The following is a 27,351-nucleotide window of genomic DNA, read 5'->3' as shown; positions in this document are numbered from 1 at the left end:
TTCACCCTTATTTCAAACGTAGGACTAGACTTAACTGCTCATCTTCCCACTTTTTCTCTTGCCTCCTCCAATTCATCCTCCATCTTTTTTCTTTCTTTCTTTTTTTTAAGATGGAGTCTCGCTCTACTGCTCATGCTGGAGTGCATTGGTGTGACCTCAGCTCACTGCAACCTCCGCCTCTTGGGTTCAAGCGATTCTCCTGCCTCAGCCTCCTGAGTAGCTGGGACTACAGGCACGTGCCACCACACCCAGCTAATTTTTTTGTATTTTTACTAGAGACGGGGTTTCGCCATGTTGGCCAGGCTGCTCACGAACTCCTGACTTCAGGTGATCTGCCTGCCTCGGCCTCCCAAAGTTCTGGGAGTACAGGCGTGAGCCACTGTACCCGGCCCAATCCATCCTCCATACAGCAGCCACAGTAATCTTTTGAAAATATGTATCTAATGTTACTGCCTGCACAGACGCTTCAGTGAAGGAGTATCAGTGAATTCTAAAACTGACAGGTGAAAAGCTGAGAATAGAATAGTCACATGGTAACAAAGTACCATCCTACAAATTACTAATTCAGAGGTTAAAATGTGCCTTCACAAGGGAGACATACAGTGGTTACCACTTAACCAAATGACCAGACTTAGCATCACTAACAGTAGGATATCCTGACATTACAGGCCTCCTGATCTGATAAAAATGAAGTTCACAACATCACCTGTGAAGCATTCTCACTAAAAATGCTTATGTCTAACTGTGCCTTTACTCAGTTGTGTTTAGCTTCCAATTTACAGGAAATGTATAGAGGAAAAAGTTAAATGCCTATGTAAGTAAACAATTGGATAAATCCAGAATGTGGATCATTCCACAAGACAAATGGCCTGGACTTTTCAATATGTCAATGAAAAGAAAAGAAAGGCAGGGAGTAGAACATGAGAATTGTTGTACATTAACAGACCATGAAGATTTAAACGGCCAAATGTAAAGCATGAATCTTGATGGAATCCTGATTTTAAAAGTTATATACATACATATTTATTTATATATACACATACATGACATTTTTCAAGAAATTATGAAAATTTGAATAGAAAATAAAGTTTATTGATTAATGTGATTAATTTATTTCAGTAATAAGGGAACAGACATTATGTAGAAGAATGTCCTTAATCAAAGGAGGTGTGTACTGAATTACCTACTGGTTAGGTGTTATGATGTCTGCAACCTATTTTTGAATGGACTTGGTCAAAAAATAAAATGATATATATATATATAGTGAGAATGATAAATCAAATACTGTAAATGATATGATTATATAAGTAAAAGGTAAACGGATGTTCATTATAATTTTGAACTTTACAGCGAGCTTGTGCATTCTCAAAATAAATTGTATAGTAACAAAAAATTCCCTTCAATGACTTCTCATCACTCTTAGGATAAAGTCTAAAATCCTCCCACGATCCACAAGGTCCCACATAGCCTGGCCCCTGCCTACCTCTCCAGCTTTCTCTCTCTCACTCACTCTACTTCAGTGATATGGTCTTAGTTCATACATATCCTTCAAGTCTCTACTGAAATACCACCTCCTTGAGCTCCCTACGACTGGTATATGAAGGGATGAGTACAACTGAGGGATACCTGGGATGGACAGGAAAAAGAAGAATGGATTATGCAAGAGTGAAGTGGGAAAGGGGACCATTTTCAGGACTAAGAATGGAATGGGATGGAATATCTTGGAGGGAGGCAGAAACAAGGATGGACTGGCTGAACTAGAACATGGTTGAAGATACTAATATCTTCTATTAAACCTCCATCATAAGTTTTCATGACTTCCTATAATGCTCATTCATAATATGATTCTATTTAAATACTAAGTGCGCACTTATGTAATGTCTAAAATCTGTGCCAAATAGTAACCTTTACACTAATAAAGATTAGGGCAGTTTTACTTATCATATCCCCAACACCTAGCAAACAGTAAGTCCTCAATAAATGTTGGCCTAATGGGTGAATATCCCACAATAATTTGGCTTTAAAGGAATACAATTTTAGTCCAAATGCTACTTAACTCAAGTAGTAAATGTCCATTAAAGTTGGGATATTAAAAATGGCTATTACATGTAGTTATCAGAGCTGATTATTTAGATGATTATTAAGGTTAATGAGCAGTTTTTCACCAGATTTATTGAATGTAATCATATTCATCTTCTCTCACCTTTAGGTATTTTTCTTTACCCTCTCCATTTTTTCTATCTATAAAAACTGGATTAAGGAACAAAATATTTCACACTAATAACTTTATGTTAAGCTCTGATTGTTACATCGGTAGGCTGCAGCATGGCTCTTAAAGCCAGGTACATAAGTTTAGAACCAAACACATCAGTAAGCCTGACACAGAAAGCATAGCCATCGCTGTTTGCCATTTGTTAAAAGATGAAGCAGGTGGGAAAATGTAGATTGGTTAAATACAAATCCATTTTCTCCGTTAGAACCACACAAATAATAACTACTAGAAGAATAACTCTGCTGTTAAGAATAATTGTGGCTTCCTCAATACAGACAGCGTATATTTAAAATTAATGAAGATGATTTGATATATGACAATCCATATGATCACCAACATAAAAATGTAGCTCTGTTCTATTTTCAGACTCCATATAGCTAAACAATGAGTAAATTGTGTCTAGAACTCAAGTACAGTTGAATAAATTGATAAATACAACCCTAGTTTACCTGTATGGTTGGTAAAAACACACAGAGTCAGGTGTTTGGAAAATTTATCTCGGTCTTGATGATAATCACATCCAAAGTTGACAAGTCTAAGAACATAAAGAATGATAAATTATTGAATGCATTTAAAAATACATCCCTTCATAAAGGATGTGAGTAACCACTAAATAATATACCCACAGAAGTAGAAACACGTTCCTGAGAAATATAAGTAGATAACTTTCTTTTGGTTAATAAATTCTGTAGTTTTTTCAAAATACATGGTATATAAATGGCATCAGCCTGATAACAAGGAAAAAATATTACCTTCATCTTACATTTTTATAACTTCTCTGATATAGAGTAATGCACATACTAGTTTCAAAGTAAGCACAGCTAAATGTTCATATATGATGAAATAAAGCTAGTGAAATACTTAACAGTTCAGGATTATCATTACTCTAATTTAGGAAGATTTTCATGTCTTCTACATATTGATGGCCTTATGCTTATTTTTTCAGAAGCATCTCATGTTCCCGCTACATGTAAAATAGAGTGGGAAAAGGAAAAAAAAACCTTGTCTTTTGTGTAAAAAGGAAAACAGAAAAAAAAATTAATTCAGCTGAACTACAAGTGGATTGACCTGTGACATCCTCTTTGATGGCAACAAAAAGGGTTTTGATGTTTGATTCTCAATATAGCTCTCTGACCCATTGAATCCCTCTATTTAATTGCAGGGAGAAGGGTATATCCATACACCAAAATAAATGGAGATGCACTACAGAAATAAATGGCTAAGAAAATCAATACAATTGACCTTATATGTAAAATCCTGGGTTCATGTTCGATAAAGTTGTTTTTATTTGCTATGAAGAATGGGAATACAAAAATAGATGCACACACAGAATATCAAACTCTCTTTTTATCTGCATAGTATAATGTAGGAATAAATATAATCATTTTGCCCACAAGCATCTATAAAAATTAGTAACAACCTATGAATAACTTACTTAAATCCTGAGTTGCTTAATGATATGTCCAAGGGTACTTCAAACTGTCAAAAAAAATCAGAAGAAAATGAACCCAAAATGACAGTAAATGATGACAGTTCTGATTTTAAAAAAAATTAAAAACCACTATATTGTTCATCACAAAGATATTAAGAACCCTTCACCACAATTCTAACTTTTTTAAAATCTTTTTTTAAAAAATTCAAGTTCTTAAATTGAAATTTTCCTATTTTTAGAAGTTTTTATTCCACTGATACAACACAATGCTAACATTCCAAATAGCTTTTTCAGGGGTAATGCTAGATTTTGGTTAAACTATACCCTCTCATTGACTTGTCTCTTTATTCTCAAATCCACCATCCTCACAAGTCCTTTTGGGTCAAGTAACTTATAACCCCTTAAAGCTATCTCTTACAGACCCCATCAATTATTAGGTTGATGCAAAAGTAACTGCAGTTCTTGCCATTACTTTTAAATGATTAGAAACCACAATTGCTTTTGCGCCAACCTAACGCCTTCTACTAATCCCCACTTACACGTTTTTCTTTGATGTGAGCATTCAGTTACTGGACATTTCTGGTGTGTGTTCTTCTAATGACCTACATTAACTGGATTTGTTATAGAGTGGAAACCTGGAGGTGGCAAGAACTAATTTTACTTGCTCATACGAGTGACTAACACAATCATGCGGAATGCTAAAGCGCTGCTTATGATAACAATTCTCTTAAAAGAGAGTAATGTGTCGGCTGGGTGCGATGGCTCATGCCTGTAATCCCAGCACTTTGGGAGGCCGAGGCAGGTGGATCACGAGGTAAGGAGATTGAGACCATCCTGGCTAATACAGTGAAGCCCTGCCTCCACAAAAAAATTAGCTGGTCGTGGTGGCAGGTGCCTGTAGTCCTAGCTACTCAGGAGGCTGAGGCAGGAGAATGGCGTAAACCCAGGAGGCAGAGCTTGCAGTGAGCCGAGATCACGCCACTGCACTCCAGCGTGTGCGACAGAGTGAGACTCCATCTCAAAAAAAAAAAAGAGAGTAATGTATCATAAACTTTCCTGTAGTGTGATCATTTTCTGGACTTACCATTAAGTTATAGCTCTCATCAGCATAAAACTGGATACATTTTAAGATACTCCTTGATTTCTAAAAGAGAAAACAGAATGGCATATTAAAAAACCAGGAAAAAAAGAAAAGGAAGCAGTCAAGAAGCAAACAATAATAAAAATCTTTTCATTGTGTTTAATAAAACTTCACTGACTATTTCCATCAATGAAAATGTAGTGATTAGTAAACTGCAGTAATAATAATGTCAAAATCAAATTGTTCTTATAAAAAAGAGTGCTGGGGCCAAGCACTATGGCTCATGCCTGTAATCCATGTTTTAGGAGCCTGAGGCAGGTGGATCACTTGAGCCCAGGAGTTCAAGGCTGCAGTGAGCTATGATCACACCACTGCACTCCAGTGTCAGCAAGAGAGCAAGACCCTGTCTCCAAAAAAATTAATATGTTTGTTAAAAAAAAAAAAAAAAAAAAAGGAGTGCCCATGAACTAGCTTTTTTACCTTCAGGTCAATGTAGTATAATCTCTGTTCTGACATATCCCACTGAGCCCAAACGAAATCCTCAGCTATTCTGTCTCTTGGGAGATGGCCAGAATTTTTAATCACCTAAAAATGCAAAAAAAAAAGTAAGAATAACTTTTAAAGGAGAACATATCTGGAATTCATAATTATTTTCCATGTCTACCTTTATGATACATATAAATATTTCCACAGTTCACTGTTAGAAGCTCCCCACCCCTGGCACACACAGTCTTTCCAGAAATGTTTTAAGACATCATTTCATTGCCTCCTCTTCTTCCCATGTATAATATATGATTTTATTCTTGCTCTTAGTTTAGCAGACAGGCTGAAGCTGTTGAAGACAACACCATACCTCCCACAAATCAATAGCTGCATTAATAGAAGATTTGGAACTTACTGTTCTGTACCTAACTCTCTTAAGTCAAGCCTCTGCAGACAAAAGCCCTCCACTACCAAAGAGAGAGGCTGTGATGCCAAGGAAAAACTCAGGCCTGACAGTGGAAAGTAGTAGGCAATGACCCCAATTTGGCCATAAACCAACCATGCAGCTTTGGGCATGCCTCTCACCTTTATGTCTTCCATGATGAGTATGATGATATTGCCCATCTCTCAGCAATACTTAACTACTCATTCTTCAAGACCTGACTTACACATTGTGTTCTACACAAAGCCTTCCCTCACATCCCCAAGATGTAGTATCACCCTCACCTGTTTCCCTATGGTGCACTGGCACGCTTCTTTGACAATTACATTTTAATTAATGCTATAAGCCTTCCCCAGTGAGTACGCACTCTTCTACAACATGTTTCTGTTACCAATGCATTGATTGTTTCTAGCATGTAGCAATGCTCAAGGAATGTTCGTTTGGAAGGCGGAAAATGGGCCAGGCACCGTGGCTCATGCCTGTAATCCCAGCACTTTGGGAGGCCAAGGTAGGTGGATCACCTGAGGTCTGGAGTTCAAGACCAGCCTGGCTAACATAGTGAAACCCCATCCCTACTAAAAAAAATACAAAAATTTGCCAGGCATGGTGGTGCATGCCTGTAATCCCAGCTAATCGGAAGGCTGAGGCAGGAGAATCGCTTGAACCCAAGAGGTGGAGGTTACAGTGAGCTGAGATCCCACTACTGCACTCCAGCCTGAGTGACAGAGCAAGAGTCCATCTCAAAAAAAACAAAGGCAGAAAATGAAATAAAGTGTGCAATAGTAAATTGTCAAATATATTGTAAGTATGAAATATTTGTTTACTAAGTAACAAAGTCAGAACTATGGAACTTTAAAATCAGGAGATTCTAGAAACCATCCAATTCAACCCCTTAACAGGTAAGAAAACTGAGGCCCTGAGCAGTTAGATTAGGCTGCATAGTTAGTTCTGCAAGATCTGGAATCCATGTCCTGGAATCCTCCCAGTGCCCTTTCAGTGCATCAGCTGTCCTCAGAATAATTTAACAGAAGCAGTTAAGAATTAACTTTCCTCAAAGTGCTTATTAAGCAAAAGTAATCTACACTGAGATAGATGAGTAAAGAATAAAGACCGGTTGGGGTAGAAGAAATGAGGAAAAAAGGAAACACCAGAATGGTCCATATTCATGCCTAAACCCTCCCTAATCCTAATAGGGATTTCTCCACCCATGGTAACTTGCAACTTGAGGGGCGCCATGTGGCACAAAGAGTTGTAAACCAGTATTTCCTGCTTACCCTGTCCATTATATTTAGACAAGAGGAAAGTGATGCCAGAGAGAAGATCCAAGAGGACCTGTCTGTCTCTAAACCTCGGACAATCATTTTTCTGAAATTTGTTGAGTTGGAGTAGATCTGAGAACCGTTCCAGGTAAAGGTATGTACTAACAAGAAAATGAATGGCAGATTGTGGCATACCCAGGTCCCAATCTCAATTTTGTTCCTCTCTAGAATCACCTCACCTCTGTGAGTCTTGGTTGCTGTCTTCTCTGTAAAAATAGGGACAAGCCTAATACCATCTCTATCATGCAGGGATGTTGCAAAGAGTATGTGGAATTGCATATTCTTTGCAACATCCCTGCATGATAGAGATGGTATTATACTTATGCTGTATGAAGCTGTCATCTAAGCCTTTAAGAATGAAGGCAGAAGTACTTCTCAGAAGAACACATGTGAATTAAGGAATGCTGAAGCTGCACCATCCTGAACGGCTGAATCTTTTCTGGGCTGCTGACAGGTGTCCCCTCCATCACTCTTCCCAGTGTGTGTCTGTCTGCCTCTCCCTTTTTGCTCTCAAGCCCTCTTCTAACCAGCCAGTCTCCATATTCTAGTTATCCACTATGACAGACATCCAAAAGACGGATGAACTAAAAATGACAAAAATGATCTGTGCAACTGTTCTACAAACATTCTACCATGGGACAAAATTGCAGATCCATGTATGCAAGAGCCCATCATTCCCAGGATGAGAAAACTGAACAGAGCCAAAGGGAACACACTTGGGGGCCAAAGGAAAAGCCCTTCCCAAGGAATTCCAGGTCTCATATGGACATCAAAGCTCAGTGGACCCTCGGCAATGGCAGGTGGATATCTAGAAGATTCAATCATGTCCCACACTAGGAGACGATATGCCATTCATGAAATTCCCATATTCCACCTAAAGATACACTTACTTTCTCTTCTGAAATCAGTAACAGACGGTTCTCTGGAAGAGGACCGTCTATGCTCATTCCCAGTTCTTGACCCCAACTTGCTTATTTATTTCTCTTCTAAATGCTCATCACTGGCTTTGGGATTCAGCCTTGATCTTTCCTCTTGGGCTTGACCCTCTTCTGACTCCTGGCCCTGTCTGTCCTTGTGCTCCCATCCACTTAGCCCCTGCGGGACAATGGTAGCCCAGAGCTCCAGTGACATACTTTCTCCTGGCAATTTTCCAGCCAGGCTTCTTGATTTGAGGCTTTTAATAGCTGATACACAAATGATAAATTCCACTTTCTGTTTCAATTTGTTCATTTAACTTTAAAATCTTCAGAGAAACGTTAAAATCTTCAGAGACAATTTTGATGCAGACTAAATATTGAAGAAAATCATTTTTAATATCAATAACATACTAAGATCCTATACAAATTATCAAGAAAAAGACAAGCCAGTAGAAAAATAGATAAGGATACAACTAAACAATTTTCAAAAAAGCAAATCAAATAGCCAGTAAGCTTAGGAGAAGATGCTGAAATGTATTAATATTAAGGGAGATACAGACTAAGATAATATGCTATCAACTTAGACTCATCCAATTGGAAATTTTTTAAAAGGTAAATATACCTTTTCATGATATGAATTCAGGAAACATGTACTCTTAAATTTTGCTTCTAAAACTATCAATTGTTAGAAGTTTTTTTGGAAAGCAATCTGGAAAAATCTGTTGGAATTTATTAAATGCATGTACCCATCAAACAATCCATCCCTGAGGATTTAGGTCAAAGAAATGTATGTACCAATACATAAGGCTATAGGAAAAAAAAAAGTTTAAGATGATTTATAATTCAAAAGTAAAAACAAAAAACTGGCAATTTAATTAATGTCTATCCACACCAGGGACTATTATCTACTTCTAAAGAGACTGAATTGGAGCTATTCTAGTTTACTTGTAGGTAATTCCACAAAGCTGAGTAAGAAATGAATAATAAACCCCTGGGTGGGTCAGAGGTGGGGGTAGGAGATTAGTATTAGCGTGGAAAAAAGTATGATACATACCAGGTTGTGAACAAAAGAGATTTTAAAAAAAGGTACATGTGGAAAACAAGCAAAAAAAATTATACTCTATGAAACCCATATATGGCATGATACATAGTATGATTGTATATATGGTATAAATATATGGTATGATCCCATGATATGCATATATGTACATATAAAAATTAGAGTAAATAACCAATTAGTTACATCTCTATTTTAGTAACCCATAGGGATACTCCTGATCTTTTTACCTGCTAAGCAAAAAGCAAACACAAAAGCAGCAGGTAAATGTATGTATTATGATTCTACTTTGGTAAAAACAATTGAATCCCCACATATGTGCATCTAACCTTGCATAGGTTTGGACAAGCAAGGTAAAAGCTGTGGAAAGACACACAGGCTGTTATTAGCTACCTCAGGATATTGAGATTGAGGGTTGAAGTACAGAAAAAGGGGATAATTAACTTCATATATATTTGTATCATTTCACACATTAAAACAGCAAGTCTATACTTCAAAAGTCATCAAATAAAGAAAACATTACATATCAGTAACATTAATTTATCTTTAGCAGTCTAGTAATGTAGTTCTTTGTGGAAAAAAAAAAACTATGAAGTGAAAAGAATTTCAAATCTTTACCACTCTGTTTCCATCTTCTTGGGCGACATGGATACGAAATTGTTCAATATCTTTAAAAGAAAAACAAAGAAAGATAATTTAACCTTAAGGAAATATATGAGTACTATTTTTGCCTAACACTTGTAAAAACATTGTTATAAAAGCAATGCAGATTGAACAACTGACCACAAAAACACTATCACAAACTGTAATCTCACAATAGAGGTCCAAAAACTTTAAAACCCATTTTTCTCCATCCTCCCTTTACAGTTAATTTCAAGTCCTGCATTTATTCTGCTCCTCAATATCAACAATACATGAAGCATTTAGCCCTCCTGCTTCCCTGGGTTCCCTCAGCAAGTACTGACTCCCCTGTACCATCAGTGTTGTATAAGGATAACAAGGGCTTACTTAGCAGAGTTTATTCTTCAATTCCCAAATACCAAACACTTGTTTGTATGAACATACCAGATAGAAAACTCATTATACAAGACATTTTGGGGAAGCATTTTAATAGAGGCCAATTTCATATGAACAAAACCCTGAACACTAAAGACAATCTGTGTAGATGGTCCCTTTCTATCAGTAACAATTTGAATTCAGCCATATTTACCTTCCGCTGGTCCTAGTTACACAACTGAGCAAGAGCTTAGAGACTGAACAAAACCTTACCCCTCAAGCCTGTCCTTCCAACTATAAACTAGCAGTTTCATCTTGTAATGCAAAAGACAGCTTACTAGAAAAGCTCCACCAGTAAATTTTGTCCTTCCTCTCTCTCTCCTAACTTGAAATCATCATGGAAGGACATAACCTTTTATGTCCTAAACTTATTTGCCTCTACCTGAATTAGGTTCATAGGTCTTCTCAAGTTCTGCCATGGGATTCTTCTAGCTACTAAAACCTTCCCCTCTCTCCATCTAAGCATCTCCATATCCTAGTTATCCACTATGACAGACATCCAAAAGACGGATGAACTAAAAATGACAAAAATGATCTGTGCAACTGTTCTACAAACATTCTACCATGGGACAAAATTGCAGATCCATGTATGCAAGAGACCATCATTCCCAGGATGAGAAAACTGAACAGAGCCAAAGGCAACACACTTGGGGGCCAAAGGAAAAGCCCTTCCCAAGGAATTCCAGGTCTCATATGGACATCAAAGCTCAGTGGACCCTTGGCAATGGCAGGTGGATATCTAGAAGATTCAATCATGTCCCACACTAGGAGACGATATGCCATTCATGAAATTCCCATATTCCACCTAAAGATACACTTACATTTCTCTTCTGAAATCAGTAACAGACGGTTCTCTGGAAGAGGATGACTTTCAACATGTGGGTAGAGAAACTGTAAAAAAGAAATTAATCATAATTGTAAGCAACTATCTTGCTTGAACAAATATTTCCAAAGTTGTGTTTGATGACTGTATTATTACATACCATTGAAGAAACTGGGAATCACAGAAGAGTTTAGGGGAATCACCTGCACACACACATTGCAGGTCAAAGCAAGCAAGAAAACAGAACACTTTCAGAACCTCAGTTTTCCAGAGGGGAATTGATCTCAAATACAACACTATCTTCACTTATTTAAACAGTAAGGCTTCTGGCTGGGCACAGTGGCTCACACCTGTATCCCCAGCACTTTGGGAAGCCAAGACAGGCAGATCACTTGACCTCAGGAGTTCAAGACCAGCCTGGGCAACATGGCAAGTCCCCATTTCTACAAAAAATACAAAAGATTAGCCAAGTGTGGTGGCACGTGCCTGTAGTCCCAGCTACTCAGGAGGTTGAGGTGGGAGGATCACTTGAACCCAGGAGGTGGAAGTTGGAGTGAGCCCAGATCATGCCACTATACTCTAGCCTGGGTGATAGAGCAAGACTCTGTCTAAAAATAAAGTAAAATAAACAGTAAATGTTAAGGTTGAAGCTATTTCTAGGGATGGTACTTCCTATTTGGAATATTTGATTCTGAAACCAATCAGAAACAATGCAAACAACATTTATACAGAATGTTCTATTTCACACACACACACACACACACACACACAGTGGTCAATACAGTCGTTGTGCAACTAAACCTAGTATATAATTTGAGAGCCAAGTAAATATATTCCACATGACAACTTCCAAAGTCCCACATCCAAGAGATAAAGCACAACATAACCAGAACTTGTCAAGAAAGAACAGTGAGTCATGGTGTCACATGAGTTGAGGATTTACAAGCCTGAAAGCATAGAACGACTGTCACCAGGAAGAAAAGGCTTAAATCCACCCCATTCCTCCTTCTCTGTGCTCTCCCATATGAGCCCACCACTGTGTGTCTGTTTGCAGGACAAAGCAGGCTGCCAGCAACACAAGTCCTGACCCCGTTAGCTGTGATAATGAGGAAAAATTGGTCACAGGATGACTCAAAAGGGCAATTGTGAACCAGCCGTTTCATTTTGTGGCATGAAAGACCCGTGAATTTTGTTCCTCACCCAAAACTTGAAAGTAATATAAAAGGCCATAACTTTTATGTCCTCATCTCCCAGTCATTAGTCTCACTAAACTTAGGACAATTTTTTATTATTTCCTAGTGTCCTACCTTTGCATAATATCAGATTAAAAATAGTACTAGTCAATTTTTGGAACATTTATAGTTGAGTTCCCTTTTAGAAATGAAAAGCAAAACATGCTTCACAGCAATAAAGTCAAAATTATAAAATAGCAATGCAGAATTCAGCTACAAAAATAATACAGAAGCAATTGTCTCATAATTTGTAAAATGTCACACATCAAACAAGATACTTGTATACCAGAGTCGAGGAAAAGCAGAGATGAATGACACCACATATAGGATGTGAGAACAAATGTTCAGTGCCTCAAAATATGGAGATATCTGCTGCTATGGAAGATGGTATGGCCTCCAGGTCTACAGAGGTGGCCAGGGCATGCCTGCTTAGAAACGTGACATGGACTGAGGTGCTGAAGAGGTGTAACTGCCAACCTCTAAACCTCTGTCTGGTCTTCCTGTGACAATCAGGGAGAATGTTATTTTAAAAGTCCCATTTAGGTAGGTGTTGTTTTTCTTTCTATTATAGTCTACACACCGAGACTACAGACCTCCAAAGACCAATATTCATTCTAAGTCTAGCTCCACATTTGTGAAGATAAATTTTTCTAAGTAAATATAATCTGCATAGAATCCTACTTACAATACAAAAAAAAAACAACCTTGAGTGCTTTTGCAGCACTGTGTCTGAAGCCTGTCTGCTTTTGGCTTCCAGGCCTTACTGGAATTAATTACCCACTGGAACTATCTTGAAGACACACCTTGTGCTGGAAGGAAACACTCAAAGGGTCCCGGATTGGGATCCAAGCCCCACCTGCCACTGTCCTGCTGAAGCTCCTCTGTGTAGGTGGTCAAGACTACACATGCAGAGTTAGGGAAATGTGCTACTGGAGATCACCATGGATGTTTTTGTAAGAAAAAGGAAATTGATCCCAGGGCAAGACCAACTCAATCAATGCACAGTAGATGTCATTTCTCTAGAGGCAGGAGGGAGAAGGTGGGTATTTGCCACTGGGGTTTAGAGGAGTTTCTCTCTCCAGAGGCATAGAAATGGGGGCAGGAGGCAGGGCTAGGGACTGAGATGGGTCCACAGAATGAGTGCAAGTTTTACTTTATTTGGGTTGGGACTTCTCCTTTGGCCGGCCTATAGATGCTGTCCTGGTTCCACGTACTTCTAACTTTTTTTTTTTTTTTTTTGAGATGGAGTTTCGCTCTGTTGCCCAGGCTAGTGCAATGGCATGATATTGGCTCACTGCAACCTCCGCCTCCCAGGTTCAAGCAATTCTCCCACCTCAGCCTCCCGAGTAGATAGGATTACAGTAGCGCACCACCATGCCCAGCTAATTTTTATATTTTTAGTAGAGATGGGGTTTTGCCATGTTGGCCAGGCTGGTCTCAAACTCCTGAGCTCAGGCAATCCGCCCTCCTTGGCCTCCTAAAGTACTAGGATTATAGGCATGAGCCACTGCACCCAGCCACTTTTAACTTTTTTAAACTGAGTTCACATAATATAAAATTTACCATTTTAACCACTTTAATATATACAATTTTTGGTAGATTTTAATATATTTGCAATGTATACAACCACTTGCTTTTAAAAACTTTTCCCCTTTCTATGCTCCAATTCCCTTTAGTTACCCCAATCCTTCAGTCATGTCTCTACCATCTATACAGCCCTAACAAGATGCTGAGGAAGCCAAAGAACAGACCAGAAAAGGGAAGTGTGCTCTGTCCCCAGCCTCCCCACACTGATGACAGTGTAGATGGAGTGGCTTCCTGAGGGTAGGAGAATGCAGCTTGGGAGCTTCTGGCCAGGCCATGTCTGGAATTGAGAAGCGACCCACAGTGCTGTCAGGAGTGGCGGGGAAATGTGCAGCTGAAAGGACTGGCTGACAGGGGAGGACCCTGGGCAGAGAGAGACAACCCTCTCCCCTAACCCACTGGAATAGGGAGGCCCATAGGCTGGAGGCTGGTAGTAGCTTGGGGGACAAAAAGGCAGATACTTTGAGTGGTGCAAATCGACTCTAGCTAGACCAAAAGAAAAGATATTTTGACCCTGTAACAAAATGTGAAATTAGGCAAAAGGAAATTATGCTGTAGCACTGCGTGAACACATACAGTTGATTCAAATTATTTGCAGTAGTTCTGTTCTGTAAAGTCACCACAAATGTTGTAAACTGAATACTGAACCATTGTTTCTGGGGAAAATACAAAGGGAGTTGATCATAATCCTGAAAGACACAATCCCAAATGCCATAATCCTAAATATTGAAATCCCAAAAGATCAAAATCCCAAAAATATAATTCTGGAATAAAATAATTTTAAAAATTATTTAAAAGATGTATTGACATTTTTAAAAGAAGAATTATCTGAGAAGCAAAACGCAAAAGAACACTTCATAGTCCACCTCATACAATAAAATAGGCAATAATAACATACACAGTTTTGAAAGTATAGACACTCGTGTATACTAACTACCCTGTGATCATGACTTTTGGGACTTTACACTTTTGACCTTTCAGGATTTCAACATTCAGGATTATGGTGTTCAGGATTGTCTTTTGGGATTATGATCCAAACCCAAACAAGGATAAATTCTTGGAAGCCTCTAGCCACAACATGTTTGTCAACAGATCAGTATATAACTTTGTTTTGTGTGTTTCTATTTAAAGACACTCCTTAACCTCATGGCCAACAGCATAGTAACTCATGCCTGAATGAAGCTTATCTGAAACACATACTTTCTCCCTAAGGCATCTGACAGCCTTCTTGCACTTAGGAACACCAGACAGTGCCTCAGCGCTATTCCTGGAAGCTGTTTAAACAGTGAAATCGCCAGGAAAAAGCACAAAAATTTGAAAGATGGAACTAGGCCATGAAAACAACCGTCATTTTAGTACGAGAGCTAAAACAAAGAAGGCAGGGCATCGCCGTGTTCAACCTCAATTGCGAATGTGCATGTTGGGTGACAAATCCTTTCACCACTCAGCATGTATCTGCAAATAACTGACCAAGTACTATGAGTGTTTAATTTAGGGGTTACAAATAAATTTTAGGAGTAGCAGAATTTGCAAACATGGAATCTGTAAATAATGAGGACTACTATATCTATGCCACCTACATTATACATGGAGTTTCTGCATCAACTCATGAAGTTGATAAATTTGGGGATTAAGCCATTTAATCATAGATACTTAATCTGTCAACCATGTAAATACATTACATAGACCATTTTAAAGCTTACCTTAAATGTGTTTTAATATTCGATATTTTGTCATGAGAAAATATTACATTACTATGAAACAAATGACAGTATAACAGAGTTGGTGGAGCTAGCTTCGAGTTCTTAATTTCCATGCTTGCAAAGAAAGAGCGGATACTTCCAGCCATAGTAGTCTACAAGACCGTTCTGAAGATTAAATATGATAGAGTGAAGGTACTTTGTAAACCTCAATTCTAGGCTGCACGCCTTTTGGTTAATGAGTTAAGTGATAAATGGAATACTTACTTACCTGAACCCAAATATAGCTATCCACAGCCTTTAGAACCTTCACATTGTTAACAGGGTGGATTTCAAGCAACAAAGTCAAGCACTTTGATCCTACAGAGAAAAGAAGGCTTTTAGTAACTAAGATTATAGTATCACACATTATTTTTTCCAAAGCAAGGAGGAAGAGCAATTTCTGGTAAATCCTACTACAGGGACTATAAACTATTAAAACAATTCTACCATCCTAAAGTCCTGTGAGGAGACTGAAACTGTAAATCTGTTCCCAGTTCTACTCTCTAGGATGTGTGGTGGCTCAGGACCCCAAAAGAGCAATCAGCCTAGCAAAGGACCTGCCTTCCACACCCTCAGGAGCCCTGAAGAAGCTGCATTTTATTATGAAAACCACAGGATACTCAAGAAATGCAAATGTGAAAAGGGAAGTCTTTGAACAGCCCTGGAAACAACAGTAGATACAAGGGAGACAAATTTCAGGTTATAAGAATTCTGCATTTACAGAAAAGCATCACATTTAAAACACAAGCGGCGTCTGAAATCAAAGATCACTGTATATTATTTTGCACCCTCACCAGCAACATATAAGAGGGCCTAACGGGTTTCTAATGGATATCATTTTTCCCAATTATCACAATTCTATGATTTGCAAATGTAGACATGTCTGAACTTTCTGAAAATATAAATATGCTAACTATTGTATTAGCTATTCTACTGGGGGAAAAATGGTAATTTTCTTAAAGTTTGACTTTGACACTTCTACAAATCCAACAGAGACACAGAAAAGACGTCAAGGCAGAAATCAATGTGCACGGAGTGAAGAAGCTGTTTAGACTCACTCCATGCCATTTTTAGCATAGCTCCACAAGCCCTCTAGGCTTTTAAGTCTAAACAAACAGTGCGATTCTGTGTCACTCCAATTCGGCAGCACAATGGCAAATATTGTTTGTGTAGAAAAATAAAAACATTTCTGATACATGAACATGTTAAGGCTGACAGTATCTATCAGTAGGACACAGGCTGGGTTTCCCTGGAGGACAGTGGTACAGCACTGATAATGACCCACTTATTTTTTCAGTGTCACATCTGAGCAAATGCCATAAAATACAGCAATCAGGAGGAAGTCCACGGACACGGGCTTCCCTGCGTGGAGTTACCAAAGATATCTAAATTTAGGTCAAGGTTCCCCCTCCCCCAAGATTAAACCGTAGAAAAGAAGGACTGGCCTTATATTTGAGCTTTTATTGAGACTCTAATATGATCCAGTGTCTCTCAGTGACTTCACTGTGAAAAATAATATACAATCTGGGGATGGCCCAGAAGCGTGGAATTTAATCAGTGTTAGTTTTCAATATTTAAAACAGCAGCCTGACAGCACTGCTTTATTTTTTGAAAAAAGCAAAGAACGTAAAACAATTTCTGAGCTATATCCTAACAATTGGAAGGTCTGGATCTATCTATAAAAACGCCTTTTAAATATTACTTGAAAAAGACAGTGAGTTATTATATTGAATCATATAATATACATACTACAGAACAAATGAAAATCCAGTGTTTGGTAAATGGGTGCTTGTGGCTTAGGGTGAAAATCCTAGTGACAGGATCTTACAACCAAGGGTATGGATGAGTTACTTTGGGAATCTGCTTGATGACTCAAAAAATGGCTCCGGGAATAAGAAAGACATTGGTGTCAAAGATATTTGTGAAGAAAAATAGAATAGAAATGCTCTGTTGAGAGGTGAGTATGGGGGGGGAAAATGAATTTTTCTTATTGTTATCTTAAATGTGTATGACTAAATTAGCATATTAAATAGTACGAGCTGACATTTTTTTGACCTAAAAGTATGTGTGTGTATGTATGTGTGTGTATATATATATTTTTTGACCTAAAAGTATGTGTGTGTATGTGTGTGTATATATATATATAAATATTTTGTTTTGTTTTATTTTGTTTTTTACAAGACTGAGTCTCACTCTGTCACCCAGGCTGGAGTGCAGTGGCACAATCTCGGCTCACTGCAACCTCTGCCTCCTGGGTTCACGCAATTCTCCTGCTTTAGCCTTCCGAGTAGCTGGGGTTATAGGCATCCGCCACCACACTCGGCTAATTTTTTTGCATTTTTAGTAGAGATGGGGTTTCATCATGTGCCAGGCCAAAAGTTTATTTTAACTGGGAGGGGAAAAAAAACCTTTTGGGGGAGATAGAGGAAATTTTCTCATTAGAAAAATAATCACAGCCAGGCATGGTGGCTCACACCTGTAATCCCAGCACTTTGGGAGGCTGAGGCGTGGGCGGATCATGAGGTCAGAATATTGAGACCATCCTGGTTAACATAGTGAAACGCCATCTCTACTGAAAATACAAAAAGAAACTCGTCATTTAGCATTAGGTATATCTCCTAATGCTATCCCTACCCCCTCCCCACACCCCACAACAGGCCCTGGTGTGTGATGTTCCCCTTCCTGTGTCCATGTGTTCTCATTGTTCAATTGCCACCTATGAGCGAGAACATGCGGTGTTTGGTTTTTTGTCCTTGCGATGGTTTGCTGAGAATGATGGTTTCCAGCTTCATCCATGTCCCTATAGAGGACATGAACTCATCATTTTTTATGGCTGCATAGTATTCCATGGTATACATGTGCCACATTTTCTTAATCCAGTCTATCATTGTTGGACATTTGGGTTGGTTCCAAGTCTTTGCTATTGTGAATAGTGCCACAATAAACATACGTATGCATGTGACTTTACAGCAGCATGATTTATAATCCTTTGGGTATATACCCAGTAATGGGATGGCTGGGTCAAATAGTATTTCTAGTTCTAGATCCCTGAGGAATCGCCACACTGACTTCCACAATGGTTGAACTAGTTTACAGTCCCACCAACAGTGTAAAAGTGTTCCTATTTCTCCACATCCTTTCCAGCACCTGTTGTTTCCTGACTTTTTAATGATGGCCATTCTAATTGGTGTGAGATGGTATCTCATTGTGGTTTTGATTTGTATTTCTCTGATGGCCAGTGACGATGAGCATTTTTTCATGTGTTTTTTGGCTGCATAAATGTCTTCTTTTGAGAAGTGTCTGTTCATATCCTTCACCCACTTTTTGATGGGGTTGTTTGTTTTTTTTCTTGTAAATTTGTTTGAGTTCATTGTAGATTCTGGATATTAGCCCTTTGTCAGATGAGTAGGTTGCAAAAATTTTCTCCCATTCTGTAGGTTGCCTGTTCACTCTGATGGTAGTTTCTTCTGCTGTGCAGAAGCTCTTTAGTTTAATTAGATCCCATTTGTCAATTTTGGCTTTTGTTGCCATTGCTTTTGGTGTTTTAGACATGAAGTCCTTGCCCATGCCTATGTCCTGAATGGTATTGCCTAGGTTTTCTTCTAGGGTTTTTATGGTTTTAGGTCTAACATGAAAGTCTTTAATCCATCTTGAATTAATTTTTGTATAAGGTGTAAGGAAGGGATCCAGTTTCAGCTTTCCACATATGGTTAGCCAGTTTTCCCAGCACCATTTATTAAATAGGGAATCCTTTACCCATTTCGTCTTTTTGTCAGGTTTGTCAAAGATCAGATAGTTGTAGATATGCGGCATTATTTCTGAGGGCTCTGTTCTGTTCCATTAGTATATACCTAATGCTAAATGACGAGTTAATGGGTGCAGCACACCATCATGGCACATGTATACATATGTAACAAACCTGCACATTGTGCACATGTACCCTAAAACTTAAAGTATAATAATAAAAATAAAAAATAAAAATAAAAATAAAAAAAAAATAGCTGGGCATGGTGGCACACGCCTGTAGTCCCAGCTACTCGGGAGGCTAAGGCAGGAGAATCGCTTGAAACCAGGAGGCGGAAGTTGCAGTGAGCCAAGGTTGCACCACTGCACTCCAGCCTCCGTCTAAAAGTAGTATCAGAGGTGAGGCAGTGAATAGTTGAACCAGAAGGAGTTGCAGTGAGTGAGTCACACCATCCAGGTGGGCAACATGAAAAGAAAGAAAGAAAAAGAAAAAGAATCACCATATTTGGCTTTTTTTTTTTTAAGCAGGAATTTGTACCCAAAGGAGATAGCCAGCTAGCAGCTAGATTTTCTTACCTTTAAAATGGGAAGATCTTTGAAGGCAGAAAACACCTTTCTACACTAATTTTTCCCTTCTGGAGTACAACCCAGACATTTGACTAATATTACTAGCATAATAAGAGTAAACCTTTGCAAATAGTAATTTCTCTCAATAACATACCATGTGCTTTCACAGTGAAAAAGGAAGCATTGTGAGTTAAGATTCTAGAGACATCAGTTCTAGTTTCAGTTCTGCCATTATCCTGGTATTTACTTCACAGCAAATCACCAAGCTTTCCTAGGCCTCAACGCCTCATTATTAAACATAATAAAACGTGCAGGGCAAGGTGCTCACACCTGTAATCCCAACGTTTTGGAGGCCAAGGCAGGAAGATCACTTGATGCCAGGAATTTGAGACCAGCCTGGGCAACATAGTGAAACCCCATCTCTACAAAAAAATGAAAAAAATATTAAGAACAAGCTGGACATGGTGGTGTGTGCCTATAGTCCCAGCTACTCAGAAGGTTGAGGTGGGAAGATCACTTGGGCCAGGGAGTTCGAGGCTGTAGTGAGCCAAAAGAATGTCAGTGCACCCCAGCCTGGGCAACAGAGCAAGACCCTGTCTCAAAAATAATCAGAATAAAGTGAACGACCAAAGAACCAGATTACTTCTACAATCCCTTTCAGCCATAAAATCCCATTATTCTATGAGGTGCTAAATTAAGAATTTTGACAGCCAAGAGTGGTGGCTCACACCTGTAATCCCAGCACTTTTGGGAAGGCAAGGTGGGTGGATCACCTGAGGTCAGGAGTTCGAGACCAGCCTGGCCAACATGGGGAAACCCCGTCTCTACTAAAAATACAAAAATTAGCTGGAAGTGGTGGTGGATGCCTGTGGTGCCGGCTACTCAGGCGGCTTAGGCAGGAGAATCGCTTGAATCTGGGAGGCAGAGGTTGCAGTGAGCCGAGACCACACCATTGCACTCCAGCCTGGGTGACAGAGCAAGACTCCGTCTCGGGGGAAAAAAAAAAAAGAAAGAATTTTGAGAATCAAGATATCTGTGGAGACTGGACACAGTGGCTCATGCCTGTAATCCTAACATGTTGGGTGGCTGAGGTGGGCGGATTGCCTGAGCTCAGGAGTTCAAGACCAGCCTGTGCAACATGACTAATCCCCTCTCTGCTAAAAACACAAAAAATTAGCCAGGTGTGGTGGCGCACACTTGTAATCCCAGCTACTCGGGAGACTGAGGCAGGAGTATCACTTGAACCCGGGAGGTGGAGGTTGCAGTGAGCTGAGATCACATCACTGCACTCCAGCCTGGGTGACAGAGCAAGGCACTGTCTCAAAAAAAAAAAAAAAAAAAAAAAAGATTATCAATGGAGACTGGGAGACCATCACTGAAGGGGAAGACAAGACCAGGCAATATCTGGATACCACAAGGACAGACAGCAGGATCAGGCAGAGGGATAGACATGACATGAGGTGAACGGAGGTGAGCAAAAGACCGTGGTGTGATCCAGGCACATGCTGTGAAATGGTGACAAGGATGGGAGAGTTCAATATGGCCTGGTTCTGAAGGAGCTCTGGTTATTCAAGCTCTTGAATCAAATCACAGCTTCACAGAGCATCTGTGACACTTGACTGTCTGTGATGGTGACAGGGAGCTCTGGAAAATCTCAGTGGCAATGGGGCTCCTGACCCATATGGTCACCCCAATTGCTGCCCAGTGGGAATCTGCTGTGACTTGTGGCAAATGCAACTCCACAGGGGAGGACGAAGGGGACAGCCAGAGCCTGGTTTCCTATGGAAAGCCATTTTCTCTGTAAAATATTCACTCTGCCATCTCTACAGCCAAGAAAAGGAGCATTATTGATTAAAAAAAGAAAAAAACTGCATTGTAAAGTATGTGGATCAAAGAACCCTGTTTACAAAAAAATGGTACAATTTGTCTCATCTACAGTAGAGAAATCTTATTTTAAGCAACAGTGTTAAACCCTACCTGAGACAAACCACATCTTGTAATCAAACGGCTTGTAAGGCCATTTGATGGACAGACAAAATAAACGTTTCCAAAATACTCGTTCAAATAAAACATTCTAATAAATCCTATAGTGCTTTCTGGTTACATCATCTGAAATCTTTACTGAACAAAATGAAACCTTCCCATGATGAGCAATACCTTTCATATACTGATGACTCCTAAATGTGTCTCTCCAGCCCTGACCTCTTACCCCTCTTACCTGGCCTTCTGACTCATCTCCAAACTCCACCTCACATCTCCACTGGGATGTCTATTAGGCATGTCAAACTGAGCAAGTCCAAAATGAAACTCTTCTTTCCTGCCCCTCCCATACATACGTACACACCCACATGCCCTTCTACCTGTTCTAGCCAAAAAACCTTAAAGTGAGTCACGCTTGACTTGTCTCTTATTTTTATGTTGCCATCAAATCCAGCGGCATGCATGCATATACATATATACATTTTTTTTTTTTTTTTTGAGACGGAGTCTCACTGTGTCACCCAGGCTGGAGTACAGTGGCACAATCTCTGCTCACTGCAACCTTTATTTCCCCTGGGATCAAGCAATTCTCCTGCCTCAGCTTCCCAAGTAGCTGGGATTACAGGCATGTGCCACCACACCCAGCTAATTTTTGTATTTTTAGTAAAGACAGGGTTTCACCATGTTGGCCAGGCTGGTCTCAAACTCCTGACCTCAGGTGATCCACCTGCCTCAGCCTCCCAAAGTGGTAGGATTACAGGCGTGAGCCACTGTGCCTGGCCAAGCAGCCAATCTTGACAAGTCGATCTTTTGAATACATCCAAACACAGCTACTTAGCCCTTGCTCCACTTTGCCAGTACAAGCCATTAGACTATAATAGTTCTCTCCTTGCCCTGCTGCGGTCCATCTTCCATGCAGCAGCTACAGCAATCCTTTTATGAAGCAAGTTAGATCACGTCCCTGCTCAATATGCGTATCGCTTCCCATTTTACTAGGAATGAGGGCCACACCTTTACAATGGCCTCCTTGGGTCTATGTGATCTGTCTGCACCTCATCTCCTTTTTCCTTTGCCCTCAGTTCCTACCACTCTGCCCCTTGTTCACTCCACTCATCTCACCGACCTCCTCACGATCCTTGAATAGCGAGTCTACGAAGTATAGTCCCGTGATGACTGTTTGATCTGCCAGAAATGCGCTTTCTCCATAGCCTCGTGCTTGTTCCCTCCCCAACTTCAGGTCTCTGTTTAGACATTCCCCTAATGGCCTTTCCTAGTATCATTCCCCAGATAAATTAATTGGACTCAAATCTCTGCTTCAGGCACAGTTATGGGGAAATTCACACTAAGAAAAACTTACCTCAGGGAACAATATAACTCTAGGATCACTCTAGCCAGGGTTGGCATAAGGGACTGGGAAGAATGAAACAGGGAAGAAAAGTATACCAGTAAATGGGGCATTATCAAATTAGTGACCACCTTGGATTTTAAGCTGCTTGGAGTACACGTCACAATTACCCACTTTAGAGACAGAAAGGAAGACCATTTGTCTTTCAGCTCCTTGCCACCAGTGGTCATGGGTTATTCTCCTGGGCATCATGCTCAACCATACTTCCAAGCTGTACCTGTGTAGGCAGTAAGTAGATTTTCCCAAGCGCCCTTGGCAGAAAGCAAGACACAGGTAGGGCAGCTGAGGTGAGGCACTGTCAGACTACACCTAGGCAGAGCTGGCCAACATGGTAAAGTTGTGAGGTATCCAATATAATAACTAATAATGTTCACTGCACTGTTTTTAAAGATGCAAGCAGATAATCTCACTGTAAGTGCATCAAACTTATAAGACTGAGCAAGCATCCCTGAATAGACTTTAATGTTGCAATCAAGTAAAGTTTAAAATTGGCCTGAAAGTAAATTTTATAATCTACATAATCATAAAGGACTACTGTTCTGTGTGACAGTCAGGCATAGATGGTGAACAATAGATAGATGTAAAAAATATAGTTACTACTCAGTTTCCCAACATAATAAAGAATTTTTAAGGCTAAAAAAATAATGCTCAAGAAGAACCGGGGGGCACAGGAGCCAACCCAAGGTTCTATACAGATGCCCACCCTCACCACCTCCAGGAACACAGCAGCTAGGCCTTTCCTCTTCTTGGAGAAACGGGTCTATTAGCCCAAAGGTCACAGCCATATCCTGGGGTTTTGCCCATACCCTTGTTTAAGGGTCAGCACACCAATGTCCCAGATCATATTTCACTTAAGCTATTCCAGTTCCATCTGCTCTGAAGCAAGCCCTGCGCTTAATTCTAAAAGGAGCAGAGTGCTGACAGTACTAGAAAAATGAGGACATGGCACCAAAGACGGAAGGGGTTGTTATTCTCAGTGTATCATGGCAGGGGGAAGGTTAGGATGAGCAATACAAATGATGACATTTCAGGTGAGCCTCCTGCCCACCAAATCTCCCATAAACAATTTTACTGAGGCCCTCAAGAAGGTCCCATGCAGACTAGGCTCTGAGGAAATGTGTATCATGAGACGCCCAGGAGTGCCTCACAAGCCTCATGTGGAAAGTAAGTACAACGGGTTTTTCCATCACATGCAACACCAGGAAAATACATCTGAGTGGGAAATATGCTAACAAAAGAAGTAATTTAAGAAGGAATTTAAGCGTCAAATAAACAGAACAGATGGAAAGCATCTGGGAGCAGAATAGTAAGAGATTGATAGGAGACCCACTAGGCCAGAAGTTGACCAATGGTAATCACAGGCTGGCTCCAGGCCACAGGTGGTTATTATTGTCCCAAGTAGGATTTTTAAGTATATTCAAGCCAACATTTACAAATTCGATCTTTACAAAGAGCTCCAGACTTCCCTTGATAAATTGAAAAGCCAGTTCCACTAGACTTGCTAGTGACAACAAAAAGCTAGAGCTGAGTAGTGGCTCCTGGGACATCCCCACCCTACTACTAGTCCCTATACCTCTTGATTTTTTTTTTTTTCATTAAAGAAAAAAAATATTTCTTGGTTTCTATGTTAAAAATGGAAAACAAAGGCATTCTGCTGGTCACTTGATTTTTTTCTTACATTCAATCTGCTTCACATATTTACATGGTCTCTCTGGCCAATGTATGCATTTGCAATTGAAACCCTAGACTAGACTGAAAGCCCCATGAGGACAGATGCTATACCTCTCTTACACACCATTGTATCCCCAGCACCATGCATAATGCCTGACCCCCAGCAGGCACTCAATACTGTTGAGTTATAGACAGAGGGATGACTTACAGCACTTTTTAAAAGGTGGTGGGGAGGGGCCAGGGAGCATCACATAGCTACAAAACCATAAAGTGGACCTTGGCAAATGAGCAGAATTAATCTTTAGTATTGCTGTAGTACTTACCATGTGTTAGGTACTAATCAATACTTAACCAGATATAAGAAAACATGCATTCTTGACTTTCCCAATCTTTTATACCAACATCTGACCATAGGTTTCTATTTCAGCATTTATTTAGCCTGCAGGTACTAATTACCATCTTAATACTTCTGCTGAATCAGTTAGATCATTGTCTGTACTTTTCTGTTTGCTTGAAAAAAAAAAAAAATTTTTTTAAGTCTTGTTCATGCTTGACATGACCTTTGCCTTTTATTCTGAGATACAATAAGGCTATTTCTAAAGATGCTTGAAATTTTATTTGGTAGTATAATAAATCATCTACCAATAAACTTCATCTACCCATAGGTACTAAAAAGTGTAATTTCATTACCTGGTTGAAGTTCGTTCCTTTTTCCTTCTTTAGTAGACTGAACTAAACTTGCAGCTAATGGAAAAAGAAAAAAAATCCATTAGCAATTGATCCATATGGTAGCTTGTTAAAGTTTACCATTTTATATCTGAAATAGATGAGGGCTCAAAGGATATGTCAACGGAAGATAAGGGCAGAACACAAAGCATTCTTTTCTGTAGGTATACCCTCCATATTCTTTATTTCAAACTTCAAGAACATTTCTTTCCTAGGAAATTATTGTTATAGAATAATTTAATACTGCAAAAATCTAATACTTTGAAACTCTTGAAAGATGTAGTTCAGTTCTTGACATGTAGCAATAAGAGCTCAACTTACCAAGCAAAGTTCTTTCGCTGTTGACAGAGCAACTGAAAACTTGCAAGTCTTTCTCAAAAGTATACAGAAGCTATTAAAACAAAAGTATTTTTTAATTTGAAGTTTCATATATTAAATAACAATTGTATTAATATAAATTCCCATTAAGCTCTGTGCTAAGTATTACTGGGGCAAAATATTTCAGTAAAGAATCAAACTAGTTTAGCTATGCTGACACATTCCAGACTACTCTTTACCAAAAAAAAGTTTGCTATTGTAAGCCATGTTGGCACTGATATTTAGCCACGAGACAACCAAGTATAGTGGTTAAGAGCACAGACGTTGGAACCCAGCTAGATCCAGGTTCAAATCCTGACTCTGTCACTTGCTAGCTGTGTGACCTTGGATAAATTATTCAGCTTCTCCATCCCTCCCATCAGTAAAATAGGAATCATAACATCTACTCATGGGATTGTTAGGAGGATCAAGTGAGATAATCTATATGAAGCACTTAGTGCAATAAGCACTCAAATGTTAGCTATTGTAATTACTGAGGTGATTAATTACAAAATAATCATTAGTTTTCTTAGCCACTGTCACAAGTGCATCTCCCACAGGCCTTTCATATTTAGAGGACTGGGAAGGTAGTCTTAATTTTTTTTCCTTGTTGTTGTTTAAAATGTTCAAAATATTGCAAGATTCCATTTTCTTGAATATTAAAGAAAATGAAAATGCCCACGCAGGAGGATGTGATGTAGAGATTGAGGAAGTAGAGAACACCAGTTCTATTAGGCAGGCTCTCTTAAAGAACACCCAGAGGATAAGGGAAAGAGACAGTCTCAGACCTCAGAAGAGAACCGACTAAGAGAAACAGTAAATAGTGTAAGTATTAAGAAGATTACTAGTATCTGCACACTAAAAAAGTATTGAGAACACACCAGACCCCTATAGCTAGAAGTTTACGGGAAAAGCTGGGAAAGTTAGGGAACAATTGATTATAGAAAGTGAACTTTCAATTAATCAGTTACTGAATTCATGTGAGAATTGTCAGTTTCCTTTGACTCTTGCTCTAACTGAGGGATTCTAAATTATTACTAAGAAGAACCTCATTCTAAATTATTACTAAGAAGAATGGGTACATACACTTAATTTTTAGTTTGTTATCTTTTAATTACAAAGACAACATAAGTACAGTCTCAATGTTTAAAAGATTCAAACACCATCAAATAAAATGTCAAAGCCAGCCTGGACACCACGACAAAATCCTGTCTCTACAAAAGTTTTTTAAAAAATATGCCAGGCATGGTGGCATGCCTGTAGTCCTAGCTACTTGGGAGGCTGAGATAGGAGGATTACTTGAGCCCAGGAGGTCAAGACTGCTGTGAGCCATGATTGTGCCACTGCACTCCAGCCCAAGTGACAGAGCGACACCCTGTCTCAAACAAAAATAAAAGGTCAAAAGAAATGGCAGTCCTTTATACTCAGCCAATCCCAACTCTCTTCCAAAAGGAAGCATGT

At 39.4% G+C, this 27,351-nt stretch overlaps 1 protein-coding gene across 4 annotated transcripts in view; it reads right to left on the bottom strand.

Annotated features, from left to right (window-relative positions):
* GSAP (gamma-secretase activating protein) overlaps positions 1 to 27,351 on the bottom strand; it is a 99,685-nt gene that overhangs the window by 54,289 nt on the left and 18,045 nt on the right. For all 4 annotated transcript variants that reach the window (XM_032761253.2, XM_032761255.2, XM_032761254.2 and 1 more), the window contains exons 4-12: positions 25,855 to 25,924; positions 25,498 to 25,551; positions 15,670 to 15,758; positions 10,881 to 10,950; positions 9,622 to 9,671; positions 5,266 to 5,370; positions 4,789 to 4,848; positions 3,708 to 3,751; positions 2,722 to 2,807 (exon numbers count right to left, since the gene is read on the bottom strand). In XM_032761253.2, coding sequence (XP_032617144.1) covers positions 2,722 to 2,807; positions 3,708 to 3,751; positions 4,789 to 4,848; positions 5,266 to 5,370; positions 9,622 to 9,671; positions 10,881 to 10,950; positions 15,670 to 15,758; positions 25,498 to 25,551; positions 25,855 to 25,924 — 628 coding nt within the window. The remainder of the gene's footprint in view (positions 1 to 2,721; positions 2,808 to 3,707; positions 3,752 to 4,788; positions 4,849 to 5,265; positions 5,371 to 9,621; positions 9,672 to 10,880; positions 10,951 to 15,669; positions 15,759 to 25,497; positions 25,552 to 25,854; positions 25,925 to 27,351) is intronic.

The sequence above is a fragment of the Hylobates moloch genome, unplaced genomic scaffold, assembly GCF_009828535.3.
Source record: "Hylobates moloch isolate HMO894 unplaced genomic scaffold, HMol_V3 SCAFFOLD_1, whole genome shotgun sequence".
NCBI lineage: Eukaryota > Metazoa > Chordata > Mammalia > Primates > Hylobatidae > Hylobates > Hylobates moloch.
Note: the sequence above shows the minus strand (reverse complement) of the source record. Positions and strands in the feature narration are given on the sequence as shown.